Genomic DNA, 21197 nt, shown 5'->3' with positions numbered 1-21197 from the left:
AAGAGACTTCATTTTTTTTCAAGAGGCAAAAAAAATTATCATATTCCACATCTGGAAAAAACTGATGCCAGATTTTAAAAAAAAAAGAATATTTTTGCGTAACAATAATATGCAATCCTCTGCCAGTCTGAGGAACATTATAAACCAACCTGAGCATGCACTGACACTGAATGAAGTAACTGTGGTCTGTCCCCTCTCCTCCATCCTCCCAACGCTTGTTGCTATAGCCATACTTTCTCTGCCTCAAACAAGCATTTTTGCAGCTACCCGAACTTTACTGTTACAGGTATCAAAACCGGTACCTTAGCACTAGCTCAGATAGTCTTGCAGGAGATGCAGTCACACCTTTAATGGAAAAGAGTATTAACTCACATAAAAGGTTGTAATGTTTTCAGATGCATTTGTTTTCACCTTATTGGGGAAGAAACCCATTTTTATTACAATGAGCTTGAGAGGTAAGATGAAGGTAAGAAAATTTGGTAGAGCATTCACCCAACCTAAGTCTTCTGGTTCTAGTTACCTGCCTCCATCCTTCCCTCTCAGTTAAGGTTTTATGGTGGCTGCAATTAAAGATACTGTAAACTCAAGCTCTGCTAATGAGAGATACTTTAAGCCTTTTATGATTAAAGTCCACATTTTTGAACCACTGCTAAATACACATTTATTTAATCTAATACACTTAATTTTCCACCAAATATATCACATCAAAGAAAAAGATTTGCATGACATCAAGCTTCATTTTCCTCCCAGGAATGTGTTCTTACAGAAGTATAGACATGTTCCTTCACACCAGGTAAGCAACTGAAGAGGATGGTCAGATATGCGGAGCAGGAGATGGTGGCATTGGCCAGCTTTGTCTTCTTCATTTAGTCCCACATTGATAGGTCAGTTAGTTTTTGGCAATTCTTCTGCCCTGTCTCTGGTTTGCAGACAAGAGACTTGCATCCAAAAGCGACTAGATTTTACTCTTTCTTGCAGTTAAATTGTTTCATATGGGTTATATTACAGCCTTTGTTAGGCTTACACCTGGTGGTCTTACTCAGAGGGTTCAAAGGAAATTTTAGACAATATTCTAGCTCTCCATGGAAATCAGAGGAAGGAGGAGGGAGCAAGCACAAGGAAACATTCACACAGCATAACTTAAGGCATCTACATTCTATAACCCATAAAAAAGGTGTGTCTTTCAGTTTGATATTCTGAATCACCTTCTAGAGAAATCTGCCTTCACACAGACTACGCTTAGCCGTCTCCTACACGAGACAATGCTGATACTGCCCAAGAAATACAACTACTGTGTAAGCAGTGCCTACTTATAAACACTTCTCAGAGATCTGTGCCCTAGTCTAGCCAGATGATATTAAAATCACAATATAAATGAACACCCTGCAGCCACCTTAGTGTCTGGAAAGCTACCATCCCACTCAAGTTCCTTCTGCAATACATCACTTTTGCCCTCATGCCAACACACGGGAACAGACCGATCACCTCCCCTAACACAAAAAATGGTCTTCTCCCAGCGTAGCCATAGAGGATCTCAAATACATCACTTTGTTTCAGAGCTGCTTTCCTTTACACTCTGCATTCAAGTCTGACAAGACTAGTCACCTGCAGCGCTGCAATTTCTAACACTTTTCATTCTCACCCTGCAGATTTCAAAAGTGTTGAGGGAAAGGTAAAGTACCTATTCTCGCTAAAGGGAAGAAGTTAGTCCTCGACTTCTCGGGATGACTGTGAGAACTCTTACTCCCTTGGGTCCCTTAACCAAGGAAGAGATTTAAGGCATCATGTTAGTAAACTGTAAATTCTACATGATGTCCAAATTATTTTCAGGTACTAGAAATTTTATACTGCTAAAAATAGTCTGAACCTGAAACTGCTTGATGAGTTCATTCAGCCATAATATTTTGAAAGCACACACTCTCCTAGGGAAAAAAAAAAAGAGTATTTGAGAAAAATATGCACTCTTGCTTAAAAAACAGTCAAGGTGCAACATTTCAGACTGCACTTTAAGCTGAATGAAATGTTGCTTAAGACTCCTCATAAGAGTTTAGTTGCATACAGAAAAATAAGGTTCTGGAATAGTCTTCTGAATAATGGGAGGGGAAAAAAAAAAAACCTAAAAAACTTTCATGCAAAATAGAACCAGACTCATTGATGGACATATTGTTGCCTGTGGCAGTAGATAATTGAACTATGACCTCAGTTTTTTTCCCCAGTCCTTCACGAAAGGCTAACTCTTAATGTAACAGCAGTATCTTAAAAAAAAAATCAGTATGCTATAATGCAAATATCTTATTTCAATTTTAGGTAATGCACATGCAGTCTTATGTAAAAATGGAAAGAGTCACTGCCTCTCAAAAGAGCACAGCACTTCTAACGTAAGCGAGAGAGAACGCATACTTCAGAATGGTGGAAACATCAGCATTAATGAACCAGACGGATTAGTAGAGGGGTACCTGAGAACTACAAGGGGTCTTGGACATCACGGAGATCCAGTACTGAAAAGATCTGTTATACCTGTACCTCATACTGTATCTGTCCCTATTGATGATACTTGTCAGTTTCTTATTTTAGCTTCTAATGGGCTTTGGGAGGTTTTGGATTACAATGAAGTACTTGCATTAACTTTAACAACATTCACTCGTTATTTGAGAATGTATGAAAGTGTTCAACAAAACGGAACTTCTCCATATGTGTGTCAGTATTTGATGCCCCTCACTGAAGACAACTTAAATGACTCAAAGGCTATTAAAGGTCTGCAAAATGGAATAGAGACACTGTATTCCAATACGGACATTTTTCTCACTGACTCAAAAGGCAACCTGAAACAAAATAAGCCAAAATGTTCTAGGAGGAACTATTTGCAAAGTGAAGATGGAGTTCCTAAGGAAACTGATGACCACAAAAATCAAGCTGATCCAGAACTGTCTGTTTTCAGTAACAATGAAGTAAATTCACAGAACAGAGAAATAAGAGATTCTGACTCTAGCACAAAAGGTAGCTCTGAAGAACTGAAACAGTTTCAGGACAGAAAAGTTTATCTATGTAACAGTTTTCAGCCACAGTCACAGACTGCAGTGCAAGAAGAAACAGACACTGACACTTTCTGTGAGAGAGGTCCAAGTTGCACCCATAAACAGCTGCCGGAGAATGTACTGGCAATAGGGTCTAAAGACATGAAACAGCTCACAAAAGATACAAAAGCTTGCCTATCTAATTATGACTCAGGTCTACAAGTTGCAGAAAAAATAGACTCCAAGATATTTTGTGACAAACTTGCCAGTTATGCTGGTCAAGAACTGCTAAAGACTGTATCACCAGTGGGTTCTAAACCACTACCACAGTTTGAAGAGGACACAAAAATGTACCCGTCCAATTGCAAATCACAAACTGCAGGAAGAGGCAGAGTCACGGCTGAGACACTCTACGACAACGCAGCAAGCTACGTTAGCGAACAGCTGGTAAAGACTGCATTAGCTGCAGGTTCAAGAGATATTACTATTTTGATTGTACTTCTAAATGGATGCAATAAGATACCAAATTACCTTAATATTTAAAAATTTATCCTAGGATAACTGGAGTGCCACGGTACATATAGTACAAGCTTATATTTAGCTGTGTCATGAATTTACTTGTAATCATCTTCAATGCTGACCCATATAGTAAATCAGACATCTTGTCTGGAACTCTGCAAATGCAATAAAACCTTCTGAAACTCTCAGTAAGAAACAGTAATCAAAAATCTTTCTTTTTCTTTTAAACCACTTTATTCAAACCTGAGCACCTCAATATAAAACTAAACACTGGTGAACTGTCATTTTCCTTGCTAGACCCAGATTACTGCAAATTTAAAATTTGCACAAGTAAGTTTCTGCTATCAGTTCAACATTTAAATAGACTAATTCATCTCTTCTGACACACTTGGTAGATTTCATATAATGAAAATAACTAAAAGAATTAGTGCAATATACTGGACAGATCAAAATAAAACGTACTTTGGAAAACAAAGTTGCAAAGTTCATTACTGACAGACAGCAATACTTATGTTACAGATACAGGAGCATCATTTATTACTGTTCTAGCCATAAAGGAAGAACTTCGAACCCCCTTTGATTAGAGAGGAAAAAAGTTAGCTTTAAGTAACTGTACATTCTGTATACCTTTAAGCAACTCTTAAATATTACAGAAAGTATTAAACAAATGTAGACTACAATGCAGAGTACCTATTTACAGTACATTAATATCCAAATTTAAAATCAAGTTGGATGTACATAATCGTTAGTGCACTATTTTTTTCCTTAGGGGAAAAACAAACTGTAATGGCCAGCAATGATCAAAAACAAGAAAGAAGTTACAGACACCGAGTTTGTTGTGATTTTACTTGAAGAGCTCTTACAGTTTGTAGAGGGAAAAAAAAAATCCTAAGTCATAAAGTTGAATTTACTGGTCTGTACCCTCTGAACAGATTAGAAATGAAGTTAAGCTTGATTTATCACTAATTCCTTTAGATAACTAACCGGGCTGATATAATTTACATACAGTGTACCAACTAAAACTCCACTTTCCTGCAAGCATAGGGTTCTTAAAATTGTTAATGCAAGTATTATTTGTAATTAAATTATTAAACTATGGAATGTATAACTAAACAGTAGATACCTGCAGAAACAACTGGTTGCATCAATACTGTGAATGAGTTTAAGTAATTTTTAGACCCTGTTTCTAAAAAGGTTTTAAAGCACAATTGAAAATTATGAGAAGTCCCAATTCTATTTATTATAACAGTGATCAGTATTGAGGCTACAGGAACTGGCCAATTAGGTCCACGAAAAGTAGTTCTTTTACACCCCTAATGGTAAGTGATTTTTAAAACCTTTCAACTGAAGGAAGTTTATTCCGCTTCCATCTCTCCTCTACTGCTGAAACATTACAGCCAGTGGTGGATACATGCATGTTAAAATTTTAGGTCAAAAGAAAACTCTGTATCATGAACTTGACTATTATTGTAAGTCTCTTCGCTGTTTGGAAGGTGTACTGGGCCAGGTTAAGCACTCCAATTCCATGGTTATTAACAGTTAGGAAGCAGAAGAATATTCAGAACAGTTTAAAGCAACTGATGTTTTAGTTACTACAACATTGACTTTTGGGTGGTTGCGTGGGTTCAGTAAGGTCTACTCCTCTTCCTCTAGCAGAGCTGGCTCCTGCATTCTGTGGTTCATTCTTGGGCAATTTTTTTGCTATAAAATCAACAAGAAATAAGAGTCAAAACTGAGACTGTATTAAGATTAAATCACCTGAGTACACAAACAGTCAATACTTTAACTACTCTATAAGCTTATCAATATAATCACTGTAAAATCTGATTTGATTCAGTGCATTGGTAATAAAAGAAGTTAAGACACTTAACTTCTTAATCATTAACATCATCTATGATTTTCAAGAGTGAAATGCATTAGTAACTTGAACAGTAAAATGTATCTGCACAGGTATGCTATGCCAGTAAATGATGGCTCTTGGGGGAACCCACCTACACAGAACAGGCTTTAAGATCAGGATGTTAGTGCTAAAAGATACAGAAAGAATGAAAAGGCACAAAACACAGAAATGGGTCAAACTATTGCCCAGCTATCTAGCCAGAGTAAGTATTTGCATACAACATATAAAACGGCCCTCAGCACTAGATCAAGTCTCTCCTCTTTTTTTTTCAAGCTGTCTCTTCTCTCCAGCTCTTATGAGTCAACTGACTGTGACAATTTCTCTGTTTTCCTTCTAAGCTCCAGGTTATCTCCTCAGTCCTGACATTAAAAATCAGGGTGACAAATGTTATTCTGAGCAGTAACTCCTCCTAGGAATGTTCTGATGGAGAGAAAGCTAAGTTCCACATAAAAGGACTTCTGTGGGGCTGTCTTGCCCACGTTACCAAGACCCAACCACCACCCCTGTTCTACAGTTTGGCTGCATGCTTCGGCTCCAAAGTAATTACTTTGGCCAGCTTTTTAAAGAACAACTTTTCCTAAAAGGAATGAAATGCAAGTATAACAGCCAGAAAACCAGCAGAGTACACATCAACAAGATGTGTTGTGGTGCTAGATAATCTCAGGGCGCTAGGCAATCTCATCCAGGCTCCCTTTCCCACAAAAGGTTGGACCAGATGGTCTTTTAAGGTCCCTTCCAACTCGGGCTGTTCTATGATTCTGTGACAGAACCCAAGAGTTCGGTACTAAGCTGCCGAGACAGTACAAAGGGACAAAGCACCAGTAGAAAAATGCCTTCAGAGCACTGCCATTTTGGATTCTAGATACATTCTAGAACTATAATTTAAGGTGAATTTTTTTAACTGGAAGTTCTGAATGAGCTCTAAAGCAGTCAATTTACACGCAGCTGTAGCTTGCATCCCTCAATTCTGTCCATGTTCTCATTTTTCATTTTCTCCCATTTTTGAAGATCGTATTTACACATTGTCCTAAGAACTGCATCCATGTTGGGCAAAAGGCCATTCCAAATTCCATACAAAACTTATATCCTCGTCAAGATTTCCTTTCAGGGTCCATTGCTGCAGAGATCTTGTTCTGATGCACTGACAAAGCTGAATTTCACCCATCGATGTGAAAGAATACTCACATGGACAACCAACCTTGCAGACAAAATACCCAGGTACTAATTGGGCATTGTTTTCTCAAATTTACTTTGTATACTTCATTAAAACATGGAGAGGTAAGAATTACTGTTGATATAACAAATTACCAAAAAAATTATCAGATTTTGGGGATTAAAGTTTTTTTTTTTTTAAAAAAAACAAGATGCAAACTGCACCTTTAAACAAATTAATTTTAAAATTTCACCAGAACAGTGTAATTGAGCATTTCTGTATCATTAAATGCAGGCCTATTTCGAGCATTTATAAGAAAAATATACTTTCCACTCATAGTTATGTACTTTTTTCCCTCCAAGTATTTATAGTTAATATGAAGCAAGTACTTGTTATAAAGTGTTGCTATAGTGATAATTTAATTTGCATCTACTGAAGTTTGAACCACACTACAAATTACCTTCTGCTTTACTGTCTTGGAAAGCAGAACATAAGAGCTCTTTAGAAACATTTAATTTTTATAGCAATGCTGTTTTTCACAAAAAGAAGTGGGATAGAGAGGTCACTGTAGTGGAAAACACAAAACATATAATAAGGTTATTTGACACTATGCATTACTATTTCCCAGTAGCAGAGCCACTACTGTGATTAAGGTTATTACTGAATAGGTTGGTGACCAATCTAAAAACGCATGCTTTCTTTTTCTTCCACTTTCAGAATTTTATTAACAATTAAATACAATTTTGTGTCTATCAACGGAATTCACAAAATTTCTTCGTAATTCATATTTACTGTTAAATGTTAGCATCTTTACAGAAATCTCTAAGATTATGTTAGGGCTAAAAATATATTAGTAAATTTACTTTTCACATGAAGTGTCCTTTACTTATACTTGGACATTGAATTTAAGCACACATTGTCATCTTTGGCACAGTTTTTGGATTTCAGATAGCTGCATTGGGAATTCAAACAAAATTTTAACAGAAAAGCATATTTAGCAAATATTTTGTTTAGACTAAAATTAATACTTGACTTTTTTAAGCAAGTCCATTATCATTCTCCCGTTTTGAAATGTTTCCAGCTTCCGTTAACACTGTCTCCTAAAAGGTACATTATTCCAGGTTTTGCACCTATCCAAGGCAGTGTGCAATCTGCTGCAAACAACATACCATCAAAAGGCACACATTTATACACTTTCACCTACATTCTTACACTAGTTTGATTAACAAATGCCAAGTACATCTTACAATTAAGAAAAGCTATGTAAAGCTTTTTATGCTTACTTATACCATGGGAAAGGTGTTTTTTTCTATATAACAACTAAAGCTTAATTTTGCTTGAACTTGAAGTAGTACAAGTTTTCATCATGGAATCAAAACAGGTACACGGAACTTGCCGACAGGATTCAAAAGTAACCTATCTTAGCTATTCCAAGTTAATCCAAGTGTTTTGGTGCTTGACAGAATACCTGTGCAACTGTGCTTCAAGCAAGTTTATCTGACTTCTGAACATCAAAAAAGATCTGAAAGGGCCTAAGGAAACTTCAGTGCCAGAAATAATTTAGGTGAAAAACAGAGATCTTGGGTTAGGAAGATTGTGATGGTATGAATCTCATGAAAATAATTCCCTTAAATTCTCAATTTGTTCATAAACTTACCAATTGCCATGAATATTTCATTTACGTTCATAGATGTTTTGGCAGACGTCTCCATGAACAATAAGCTGTTGTCATCTGCATAAGCCTGTGCTTCCTGAAAGTTAAAATAAGAATGCATTACTTAATTAAAAAAAAAAATCACACAATCATTACACATTGTACTTTTATTGCCACTAGGGAACAATTTCTATACCATTTTGAAAGAAAGTTTGTTGAAACACTCATGTGATAATGTGTTATTCATCAACTATGAAGAACTTAACAACTACTTCAAGCAGCTAAACATTTAGAAATGCAATCTTACAAATCCTTACTCATCTTAAAAATACCCAGATGGAAAAATCTCAGGCAAAACTAAATAATCAATAAAAATATTTATTAAAAAGACAACCCTGATCCAGAACACTAGCTGTGATAGCAAGAATGAATAAGCTCCAAGAAGTGCCATAAAATGTCAGAAAGTCTATTATTACCCCGGAAAGAAAGTAGTTTGTGAACTATCTTGAATCGTTCAACTATTGAGGCAGATGGATCAGAACAGTTTCATTATCCTGATAGAAATTCACAATTACAAAGCAAATAAGCGGTATTAAATATCTTGCCACGTTATCTCCCTTTTCAGTCTGAATTTCAATCTGAAATACACTGTTTTATAAAAAGTTTCCTATTTTTGCCACTTCCTGTTAGTCAATTCAGCTGAGAATCCCCAGGTTCTTGTGACTATGTAACTGCCTTTGCATTCAATAGGAAATCTGCAAAAAGCCAAACTACAGAATGCCTATGATGACAAAAAGATCTACAGCATTCTCTATTCGTTTAAGTGGCATCGGCTAAGATCTATCTAGTAATTATATCTGAAATAACACATTAACCAACACCTAGAAATCTAAAGTGTGCTTTGCAATGAGAAAGGATTGTCAAGCCTGCAAGGAGCCCATAAATCCACATTAACAAAAAAAAACGAACATCTGAAAAATATTAAGAATGTAATTGTACAAAAAATAGTAAAGGTAGTTCTGCTTTGGTAATTAAATTTGATTAAGTTTTTGACTGCACACGTGTATGAAATTTTTGTTAAATACCACAATTTTTCACAAAACACAAAGGTCTTCTGTCACACAGCTTTATGTTACAATTGACATGTAAGTATAAAATTAGAAAACCAAGTTGTTGAATTCTGGCAGAAAAATATCTAACACACTGCTAACCTTCATAGTCCAACTCCTATAGTTACAAAAGGATTCATTGCTATACACAGCAGTATCTCACACAGTGACACCAACTACAGATTAAAACGGTAAGAGAATTAATGACTAATAAATACGATCTTAATTCAAATTCAATCAATCATGAATGGACCAGAACCACCTGCAGTAAGTTTTATTTGCTTTGGAAGCTATTTTCTGATGACTTGGTTAAACTTTCTAGAAGATAAAATATAGCAGTGAGAGCACAGATATACCCACTAAACCAAAAAGAATGCCATGAAAAGCACAACTAAAACTTGAACACTGCTTCAACAGTATAGCCTAAGCAAGTTAAGCACAATCAATCAGCTTTGTATCATGCGATAATCAAAATTCTCCTGCTGACAAGTCAGAGAGAATGGTTTGCACTGAGAGTTACTGCTGTCTCATCCATTGAAACTCTAGTTACTGGTAATTTTGGGTAGAAGACAGGGAGATGTCACATCAAAGAACAGAAATTCAATTAGCCTTAAAGATATGCAAATAAATTAGTTACCCCTCAAAGTCAAACTTAATTATTCAAAAAAGTCTATTGCTACATATCGCTTGTACAGAAATAGATTTTTCAGTAGCATGTATAATTTAACTAGTCTCAGTTGACATTTATATTTAACAGCATGACCTCTATAACAACTAACTAGGCTATGCATACAAGCTCCTCATAGGCTTATTTACTTTCTATTCCAACAAAATGCTACTTCTATAAACAGAAGTTATGTACATACCTGGAAATCCACAGCTCTCTTGTTAGCTAGATCAGCTTTGTTTCCTGCTAAAGCTATTACAATGTTAGGACTTGCTTGTCGCTGAAGTTCTTTGACCCAATTTTTCGCTCTGGCAAAGGACTCCTGTTAATGATCGCAAAATGATGCAACTGAGTTTTATCATCCTTTTGTACTCACCTATTATCTCAATCTCTGTTATCTATACTTCAAGCAAAAGGCCAACACAAGGCTGCTACCTTTGTCCAAAGGCACACTCCAACTTGCCAACTGAGCTTTTAAAATGAAACATTCCTACCTTAGTTCTCAAAAGTGCTTAGCTGGGATAATGCTGAAAAAGTAAGTAAAGATAGGAAGATCTTTATGTAGACCGAGTAAGGAAAGAGAAGTGGTTAAGAAAGAAAATAGGAATTTTAATTTCTCCTCTAGAAGAATCAAGTTTATGAACAGCTATATCAAAAGGGTCTCAAAACACTTTCTAATTACTAAGCACTGTTTATTATAGTACAGGGTTTCTGGAGTTTTTTGAGGATTTTGGTTTTTAAGTCTCATTTTACCAAAAACAAGTGCAGCTTATCTGATCTAAGTTCAAATAAAAAGAAATCAAATAACCTTAGGTTTTGGTCTCAATGGCTTGTGTTACCTTTCCAATCCTTACCCGTAATTTGCAATAATACAATATTAAAATAATGTCTTTCACTATCAGAAATAAACTGCCACCAGCAATGTGGTGAGAGTAACAGCTCAATTCTGGTGAACTGATCTAAAGGTGGGTTTGAAATACTTTTACAACAGAATTTGCTTTATCTTTTTTTTACTACAATAAAAAACCCTAGAAATGGTCTTTTTGGCAAGAAAAGTTTACAGACACTATTTAACATTACATAGTCCAACATGAAATGAGCAACCTGATCTAGTAAAAGATGTCCCTGCCCATGGCAGGGGGGTTGGCCTAGATGACCTTTAAAGGTCCCTTCCAACCCAAACCAGTCTGTGATTCTATGAAATGATGAGTTGATTCACTCGAGTCAGTGAGAAAAATTAAAGAAAAGATCGATGCAAGAGTGCTAACTTCCAAATCCCCCTTGTGCCTCCCTAGTACAGTACTTACCTCATTTGTAATGTCGTATACCACTATAGCTGCTTGTGCTCCTCTGTAGTACATGGGTGCTAAACTGTGGTACCGCTCTTGCCCAGCTGTATCCCAAATTTCAAATTTTACCGTTGTATCGTCAAGACATACAGTCTGGGTTAGAAAAGCAGCTACAAAAGAGATAGAGGTGCTGAAACCAGAAGTCTGCTTATATCTCTATATTCATACAAAATTACATTCACAGAGATGCAAATATGATTTCCTTAAACAATTCAAGCCTATTATTAAAATATAGAAGGCTTGAAGCAAACATTAACTGATAGACAGTAACTCTGATGAACACAGAACAGTTATTTAAACAACCAGTCTTTCCTCAAGTTAAAGACATAAGAAAGCAATAATTGGAAAGAATTCCCTTTTTTTTGTAATAGTGAAACTGAATAACCACAAGCCTTAAGTCTTCTAGATATATTTCATCCTGCTTCAACAGACTATACAGAGTACCAGTAACAGCATCCCATCATGCTATAATCCAACAGGTCAGATATTTACAGTTCTACACATTTACATTACTTGAATAGTATCTTAAAGCCTTGATTTTCAGCTTCTGACAACTCTACCTTAGCTAATGGGTATGGAAGAAAGAATCACTTCTCAAAAGTTCTTGTTCATAAAGCAGCCATATTTTTGACTTTGCAAGTGATCAAGAATTAATTTCAGTATAATTTTGACAGCCTGCCGTTTCAGGGAAACTTGCATCCGTTACCACTACAGCTGAATGCATTACCATAAATAACGATCTTTGAATTACAAAAAACAGTATGTAACTTATTCCAAGTCTTCAAACAGTTACTCCTAGTAAAGATTTTTCCATTCAGATTAAGGTACATATTAGAAATACGGAGGTGAGTACCCACACAATATAGAAACCCATATTACAAAACTAAGCTAGAATTTCAATACTATCTTGGGGGAAAAAATCACTGAAAAGCCAGATTTCCTTCTACTGGGTTGTCTTAACCCTTTGAGTTTTAACTCAGCCATCTGTTCTACCTTAGCTTTTGAAGTTTAAAAAAAGCACACAACTATTACAGTGGTCTGACAAGCTGTCTTGATTACCTGCTTTATAGTCACATTGTCAGTTACACTACATACACAGCAGAAAGTGCAACAATTCCAAGAATTTAGATGAAAGTTTGAGCAATCCAGCATAAATGCTTGGAGTTGTTTTTCCAGTTGTGACAGATATTTAGTGGAATACTGTGGACTGGCTTGCCCTTGCTGCTTCCACAAATAAACAACAACAAAAAAAATTTTAAGACTTTCTGCTTGATGAAATGCTAAAAGCAGCCCCCTACTTGGCTGAACTGGGGACTCCCATCACTAAGCATACTGACAGATTGTGGCCGATTTAAATCAAGTGTCAGAAGAGGCACTGACCCATAACCCTCGCATACCTGCGATGTTACCCTGTCCCATATACTCCAAGACATCATAGCCTATGAATCATTCCAAAACTGCTGCAACTTTCAACTCATTACAGCAAACCAAAAGCAAGTCAATCTTGCTTCATAAAGGACACTGTAACTACCATACAGAAGCTGACTAGTTAAGTGGTCAAGTGTTCCTGCTTCAGGGGTATTAGCATCCATCACAGATGAGCAGGCAGGTTGGAGAAGGTAAAGGCTTTGATGTTCCAATGTTAAATCTCTAAATGCTAAATATCCAAGCACTGGTAAAACAGGCTCCTCTTGGTAGTTCCCTAAGCAGCCCAGAACCAAAATAAAGATAAAAAAACATACATCCTGCATCAGACTAAGGGCTTCCTCATCAGAACCAGCTCAATATTGTATTTCTCCAAGGCAGAAACAAGATGTTAAACAAGTGAAATTTGAAGTTCTTACAGACATTCTCTTCAACAGAAGAATGTACCTGCGCTCCATAAATGAAGTGATGTACTCAGGAAGAGAATTATAGCAAAGGTTTTATTCTATGACATCCTCTTGTTTTTTGTTGAAAGGAACATTTCAACCGCCATAAAATGCTAGTTAATTTCTGCAAACAAGGTAACTTTCTTCTTGCAAGATCTTGCAAGTAAATTGACAATTAAACAGCTGTGTTAATTATCTGAAAGCCTATCATCCTTAACAGCCATACTTTTGTCTTAAGCCACTAACAGGCATTGCTACACTAGTCTGAAGTGGCAAAGTCTAGTTACCAAACACACCACCACAATCCAACATGTCTGCCTTTAACTGCACTCTTTCAGATGTTTTTATTCAGATTCACAATGCACATAAGCCTCTCTTTGTTAAAAGGCCCTTCTGTATACAAAGAAAATTACGCCTTAGGCAACTACAAGCTACAGAGTTAGACAGCTTTCTCTATAGAAAACTTTTTCGGAATCCCAACATTGCTACATTTAATATGTCTCAGCTGTATTATATGGCATTTCCTTGTTTCTATTTTATATAGAAGAGGCACAAGTTAATACAGAGATTACACTAAACTCTATATATCTGAACTTGAACTTGAGCTCGCATTTAACTTTTGTACAGATTTTAAACAGTGTAACAGGGTTTGGGTTATCCCTAGTTCTACCCAGACACTAAAACAAGAAAAAATAAAAAGCAGGTTAAATGAATTGGAGATCGTTGAAATTGAACAATGAATTTCACTTAATTTTAACAGTGTTTTTTTTAACTAAAAAGCACATTGATATTGAGAAGTTAATTCACTATAGATCTTTGAGAATGCTCTCCATATTACCACATAGCTGTATGAGATAATACAGAAACCTTTCACACTAACACTTATCCTAAAGCCATTAGAAAATGCACAAAGCCAGAAGTGAGCGCTAGTAAGATTGCTAACGGAGGAAAAAAAAGTGGGTCTCCATTTATGCTGACAGATATACAAAATACATGTAACAGCTAGAAATAGGGTAAAAAAAAAGATACAAAAATAAATACAAGCTGAATTTCATTGCAAGCTTTGTAGATTTTTTACATTTCAACAACTGTTCAAGTGTAAAGACACAGATACAGACCACTGAAAGGGCTTCACATAAATATTACAATGAAACAGACTGATTCATGCAAGCAGCAACAGGGAGAGTATTTATCAATCCATAAAATCCATATTTTATTTAAGTCTGTATGCCGTTAGGTAGTTTTAGGATAAGTTTAAACTTCTCCAAGGAGGAATACAGCTCAAAGCACAAACAACTTCACCATACAATATAACAAGAAATCTGCTGGGGGGGTGGGATAAAATCTGTTCACAGTTAAACAGATTTTTTTTTTTTTAATTCTAGTAGCCAGCACCTGTTTTATCTGAAGTCACAAAATGTAAAAACAGCACATTGAATTCTGTGATTACTAACAAAGAAAGGTATATCCAGAAATGTAGCAAGTTCTCCCAAATCAAAAGCAAAGCCAGGATGCATAAATGACAACACAACCTTTCTGGAAGATGCAGCACTTTGTTTTCATAGAAACTAAGTTCTTAATTCTTATTAAGCAGTTATTTCATGCATTAAGCACACAGCACAATTAAAACAGCCACACATCCACCCATAAAATGTAACATCAAGCCCAGTTTTCAAAACTATGCAGTTCAAGCACACATTTGCTTTCTCCACTTGACATGGATGTTTGCTACAACCTTGTGCCAACTACAACTTTTAGCTTAGGAAGTTATGGTTCTCAGTTAGAGACATAGGGCTCAGCTTTGATCCTTGCTGTCAATGACCCATTCTAAAAGTGCCATTACATTCAAGGTTGTAAAGGGCAAGGACAATATAAACTCAATGTGAAACAAATTAACAGGATAATTTTCTTACCTCCAATTGTACTTTCTTGAAACTCATGAAACTGTCCTTTTACAAAACGAAGCACCAAACTTGATTTGCCAACTGCAGACTCTCCTAAAAGTACTAGTTTGAACTGGCAAATTTTATTTCCAGCATTTGGCCCATTGGGTCTTGTTGCGCCTCGATTAGCCATGCCCAAATTAGAAAGAAGTCCTTTGTTTCAAGCTCCTGAAAGCAAGTTCCAGGATTCAGATCTCAGTGATGCTTCTGCCAGTAACAACCTGTTTATGAAAAGACAGTGGGTGGTATTAGATTCATAAACCAAGTAAGAAAAATCTAATTCACTAATGCAACATGGATTACATATAACTTGTCCTAATATTTACCAAAGTCAACAGTCCAGAGTACAGCTACCATTGCTGTCAAGATGTCAACTATAGACAAAATCTATGACAAATGAACCAATTTTCTTCAATACCTAGTCCTCCCATTAAAGCTTCAAATTAGGACATTAAAATCTAATTATGCTTCTTCTTGCAAGACTTCAGCCTATTATTTCTTAACATATCAAGATTGAAGTATAACACAACAGTCAGACTTTCACATTATTCGTAAAATATCAAATGACAAGAAATAATTTTTTTCCATAATTTTGCTACTGCTAAGCAATATTCCAAAGTCAGCACCACTAAAGGATGCTAAAAAATTGAGCAAATTGGGAAAACTCAATCACCACATCAAGTTCTTTGCAAGTATACTTCATCAATTCACTTCTATCACATGTATCAAATGCAATTTCCTTAAAAGTACAGAAGATCTTGACATAAAAATCATTAATGTTTCTCAAAGTACAATTGTTAACTAGAGAAGGTAAGAATACAAAGCTTCCATATGTAGAAAAATGGATTGCCTTGACCAGTAAGAATTCCAGATCACTTTGTGCAAGCCACCAAAGAACTATCATATGATAAATTGCTATTTCCAATACTAACACATGCCCTAACAGATCAATATTCACAGAGATCTTTGTTAAGAACAAGTATGAACAGTGTATGGCTTAGTCTACCTACTCTTCTTTCAAACTCCTTAAAAAATAATACAATATTTATTCATATGGACAGGGAAGCCTTAAGCCTCTGCTGGTATCACTTCTGAGCCTAAGATTTATGCTTTTACACACTTAACAGTAGAGATTAAATCTTTTTACAGGTAGGCACTGCTGTATGAAAGACTGGCATAATGATTTTCTGTATTTTCTTTCCTCCCAGTTCCCAAAACAAAATTCCAAGTGAAGCCACAGGAAATATACCTAAGTGATGGTGACTCAGCTCTCAGTGAGAGAAACATCTGCTTCTGTATTTCTGCTAAAAAACCCCCAACAAACCAACACACCACCACCACCCCCCAAAAAAAAACCACCAGCCTGTAACTTCTTCCTGTTCCAGTTGATTATTTACTTGAATTGTGCACACTGTGGGGACACGGCTTTTCTAGCATCTAGGATGCAAGCAAGTTAGTTTAGAGCACATTCTCCTAATGCAGAAAATGGCTTTAATACATATGTTGCAAAAAGGTAAGCAAACCTACTACTTTCAAATGACTTCCTGCTCTTTCTTCCTTATGGTAAAGCAACTACATTTTAAACCAAGCAGTAGTCTTTAGCCATCTTCCCATTTCAAGCCACTTAGCCCATTTATCAGGCACTTGAGCATTCCAGTTTGCTACATATCCAGCTCAGATACTAAGCCTTCATTCTCCTTCCTAACTCTCCCTTTTGTAAACTCAACACAAGTCCTGAAGAATCTTCTTTTCTGGAAAGTGCTTCTAGCACTCTAGCAGAACGCCATCCTCCACTAAGATACTACAAAACTAATATCCATGCAATAAATGAGAAAAATCTTAGCATTATTTATCCACTAACATAACAGTTGAAAAACTGGTATTTTATTTCTCCCTGTAAACAGAACTTGAATATAGGTCTTAGGAAAAAATATTTTCAACATCTTAAAGACACTCCTATTTGCTCAGGTTGCTCCTTTTCCCATACCTCTCAAAGTAATTTAGCTTTTTCCAGGTAGGATATTCCAATCCTGTATTCATCCCTGTCTGTCCTGAGTTTGTATCCTGTTTGACTATTATGTTATCTTTAAATCAAGAGGGTTTTTTTAATTTTAGTTCCACAACATGATCTAATATCAAATTTTAGATATATGTTCTTACAAACATGTGAAAGTGTACCACAGTGAAAGAATGTTTCTATGAAGCAAAAAAGCCCTTGTGTATCTCACCACCATTATTATTAAGTACCATGATAATTACATACTGAAATTCTTACTCATTAAATTAATTTTGGTTGAATATTTTAGAATACAGGAATGGATCCAGTTATTTTAAAAATACCAGACCTTTCATCCTTACAGCATAAAACAATTCATGCACAGCTGGTGTGTTGGTTCTCAGGCAAGACTCTCCCCCCCCCCCCCCCCCATGTGCTGCTGAAATACACTTCAGAAGTTGTGGAGCAATTTTGATAAAAATAGATCAGTGACAACAGTTAATCTCTCCTTAATTATACTACAAGAGAGAAAGCAGCAAGGCATAGCCAAAATATAGGTAGCTCAGAATACTGTTAGCCATTTGTTTATCTCCTCCTTTGGAAAAGTAATGAAGACAATTAAGTTACTTCTGTTTTAAAATGAAATATATCTGTTTGCTGTAGCATTCTAGTGTGCTTGGATAACCATGAAATAATTTAAAACCTTTTACTCTTAATTCATCCCATGTTTTTCTAGACTCTGCAGCATTAATAAAGACATAAGGACTACATCCAACGACCATGCGAGTTAGTACTCTTTGGAGCAAGTGACTTCTAGATGACACACAGAGAGGAAATCAACCCACTACACTGGTTACTTGCTATGACTACTTTTTTGCTCGCTGGTTCCCATATTGAGAGCAAAAGGAGGTATGATAGAAAAACAGGCAAGACTGATTTAACTTGCATAACATCTATTTGTTTCAACTGGCCATTTACAGCTTCTAGTTATTCAGATTTGTATCACTTACTAAACAGTAATTACTACGCCTTGCAAAACTCCTTCAGAATCCAAAGCTGAAACAGGTTGTCAAGAAAAATACCTAATTCAATTTTTATAGATGCCCAATCTACAAAAGCTGTAGTTACCAGAGAACCTCAAAGTTTACACCCTTACAACACCCCTTCCCCCTCACCAGAAACCATTACAGACACTCAGATACCATGTACAAAAATAACCAGCTGTCAAGCTGATAGAGATCATGCCACCTGAGACGAAGGCCATCAAGTCCCAGAAACATACTGCAAACATCATTCATTCAATAGTCACATCATTATAGCTAATAACTTAATAATAAAAGCTACTACAGTCCTACCACCCACTTTTTAACAGCTCAGCAGGATAAAAAAAAATGCAAGACTGAAAACCTGATAGAGCACATCCAGATGATTTTGATATATCAAAAAAGTCACTAATACCTTCTGTAAGTGTATATGGAAGTCATCATCTTTTGAAGTTTCAGATGATACTGAAACTGTTCAGTAAGTTCACAACACGGCAGCATACAAACACAAAAAATGAGGAAAAGATTGTCTTAATCTGAAGGGAAGCAGTACTACAGTTTGACATAGCCATTACAGAATGTTTTGGGCCTGTTCTTTTCACATTTGTGTGCTGAGCATAGTGCCTCACAAGGATTTACAAGTAGATTTCAATGCTACAGACCCCATGCATGCTCAAGCCTCAGGTCACATTCATTCTCCAGTTCCTTAAGTCATCTGTAAAATACTAACCTTGAGAACCGTAAAAAAAGCACCACACAAGAGAGGAATACTACATTCAGTACCCTACACACACTGCAAATTCAAGTAGTTTTTGACAAATCACTTTTAAGACAATTCTGAACACTTACTTCAAGGGCTCAGCAGCCATATCTATTTTTTTACCCTTAGCTTTGGTGAAAATTTCCAGGAACACCCCCACCCCCCATTTTTGTATGCTAGGCAAACTTTGTAATCAATGTTTGGAACATGTGAAGAAAGAAAACCTTAGTAAGACATCTTCATTCATCTACACAAAAGCAAGTACACAACTGTTTGACTTGAACCAAGCTCTTAAATTGATACGTATGGAAGTTATGTAAGGGAATTATTTATATAAAAATCTGCTGAAGAAAATACTATGACAGTTTTTTAGATGGATGGTTTCATATGGATAGAAATGAGGGAGATTTTCTTACTTTTATGGACTTTAATGTGAGAACTTCATCATATATTAAAAAAGCAACACCCATTTTGCAGTCTTGGGCACTACAAATACATAGAGTCCTTCTGATAAGTAGGAACTTTCACTCTTCTTGTGAATATCCCCAAAGGCACAGCAGCTCCATGCTGAAATGCCAGAACAAAGTTTGGAGCATATTATTAGGAAAGTACTCTAGTTAATCCTACCAAGTAATTTACCAGATGCCGGGTATTCTCACCACTCTAGAAGAGAAATTTATATGCTGCTAGATAGTCTTTGTTAATGATTTTATTTACAAAAGAGAAGTCGTAAGTATTTTAACAGATCACCACACAAATTTTATTATGTTTGAGTGTGTACAAAATGCCAACAGTCCTAGACAATACCTACAAGCTCACAGTTTAATGACATAATTCACAATGATGTAAGCATTCAGATCAGTGCCTACTTTAAACTACAAGAAAGCCAATACAGAAATATCAAAATAACACGAGTGACAAAAGCCAGCCTACTAAAGAGATTAAGACAGCTAACAGTGTTCCTACAATGAATGTGATTAAGTGCATTATCAAATACAAAGACCACAACAAAAATTCACGATAAATTTAAAACTGGAACATTCCACCACTTTTATATTTCAGAGCAAATGACAGTGTTTCTTACCATGAACACACTTACTGTTGTAGTAATTTCTAATAAACTTTTTCACATTTCATGAACAAAGACAGATCACACAATGCTGAGGTTGCAACCATTACCTACTTTAAATTTGTTTATACTGGACTATCTTAATGTTTTAAAAAGCAGTATCTAAAAAACCTTATTTATTAAGCACTCCTACTAACCAAGTTTTTTGTTATTCCCTTCCAGGTTTGGCAAAATTAGTGTGGCATCTTACTGCAATGTTCGAGACAGTGATACATACAACTACCAAAATGCTTGTCACATGTAAGCCAGTTTATATTGAAACATAACGAGACAGTAAGTTAAACAAGTGAATCAACATAGTCACTGCAAAAAAATCATAGCCTTCCAATTAACGATAATAACCATCTCATAAGCTCATGTGAATGATGTATAGTACCAACTGCTTTCAGATAAACTGGTTTATCATACAGGAAATGTAAGTAATGATGACTGTACTGTCATTGTCTCTAGCCACCCCACTTCAGCCAACATCTACCTTTTTCCTGACATTTCTCATTACAAAATAACAATACATACATGCAATCTAGCCTGCCTGCAACTCTGAAAACTCACTACCAAATTGGAAAAAAACAAAGATGCCATACTTTTTACTTGGTCTGAACATTATGTAGAAGAAGCTGATTAATTTCAGCTGCTTAATTAGCCTCTTTTCCATCCCCAGGCTCTGAAAGAGGCATAAGGGGCGGGGGAAGTCATCAAAAACGCTGACAGAATAGCCTTTCATGGCCCTATCGCTTGGAACACTTTGATAGTTCTTAAACAATTCAGCTCTCCTCTAAAACATAAGAGGGCATAGGTTTGTTCCTCCACCATCCTCTAGCTTTATGTCTAGTTCCGATTAAGTCTTATGTAGAGCATACCCAGTATACTAGGCCTGTCGTGATCCCCCAGATGGCGACGTGCTGCCCGAGTATTTTACTTCCCACCTTATTCACCGTCCCTCCTCCAGCCGCAAATGAAAGGGAAAGCGAGGGACCCATCACCCAACCTCCCCTTCCATCTCTCTCTCGCAAGCAACTCGCAGGGAACAACCCTGCCCTTGTAGCTGGACCCAGACAGCGATAACTCACTGCAGGAGACCCCGCACGCA

General features: G+C 36.2%; 2 protein-coding genes across 2 annotated transcripts in view; one reads left to right on the top strand and one right to left on the bottom strand.

Moving 5' to 3' along the window:
• PP2D1 (protein phosphatase 2C-like domain containing 1) overlaps positions 1-3564 on the top strand; it is a 5750-nt gene extending 2186 nt beyond the window's left edge. The window contains exon 2 of the mRNA XM_009329510.1: positions 2308-3564. Coding sequence (XP_009327785.1) covers positions 2308-3557 — 1250 coding nt within the window. The 3' untranslated portion in view covers positions 3558-3564. The remainder of the gene's footprint in view (positions 1-2307) is intronic.
• A 46-nt stretch (positions 3565-3610) lies between these two features.
• Positions 3611-15403, bottom strand: RAB5A (RAB5A, member RAS oncogene family). Its single transcript, XM_009329511.1, has 5 exons — positions 15150-15403; positions 11324-11475; positions 10216-10338; positions 8244-8337; positions 3611-5234 (listed from the first exon to the last, which is right to left on the bottom strand). Exons 1-5 carry the CDS (start codon positions 15310-15312, stop codon positions 5119-5121), a joined length of 648 nt encoding a protein of 215 aa, XP_009327786.1. The 5' UTR covers positions 15313-15403; the 3' UTR covers positions 3611-5118.
• Between the last annotated feature and the right edge of the window lie 5794 nt (positions 15404-21197).

Source organism: Pygoscelis adeliae, unplaced genomic scaffold (genome assembly GCF_000699105.1).
Source record: "Pygoscelis adeliae isolate BGI_AS28 unplaced genomic scaffold, ASM69910v1 Scaffold8, whole genome shotgun sequence".
Taxonomy (NCBI): domain Eukaryota; kingdom Metazoa; phylum Chordata; class Aves; order Sphenisciformes; family Spheniscidae; genus Pygoscelis; species Pygoscelis adeliae.
The sequence above is the reverse complement of the archived record's forward strand: the minus strand, read 5'-3'. Positions and strand labels throughout refer to the sequence as shown.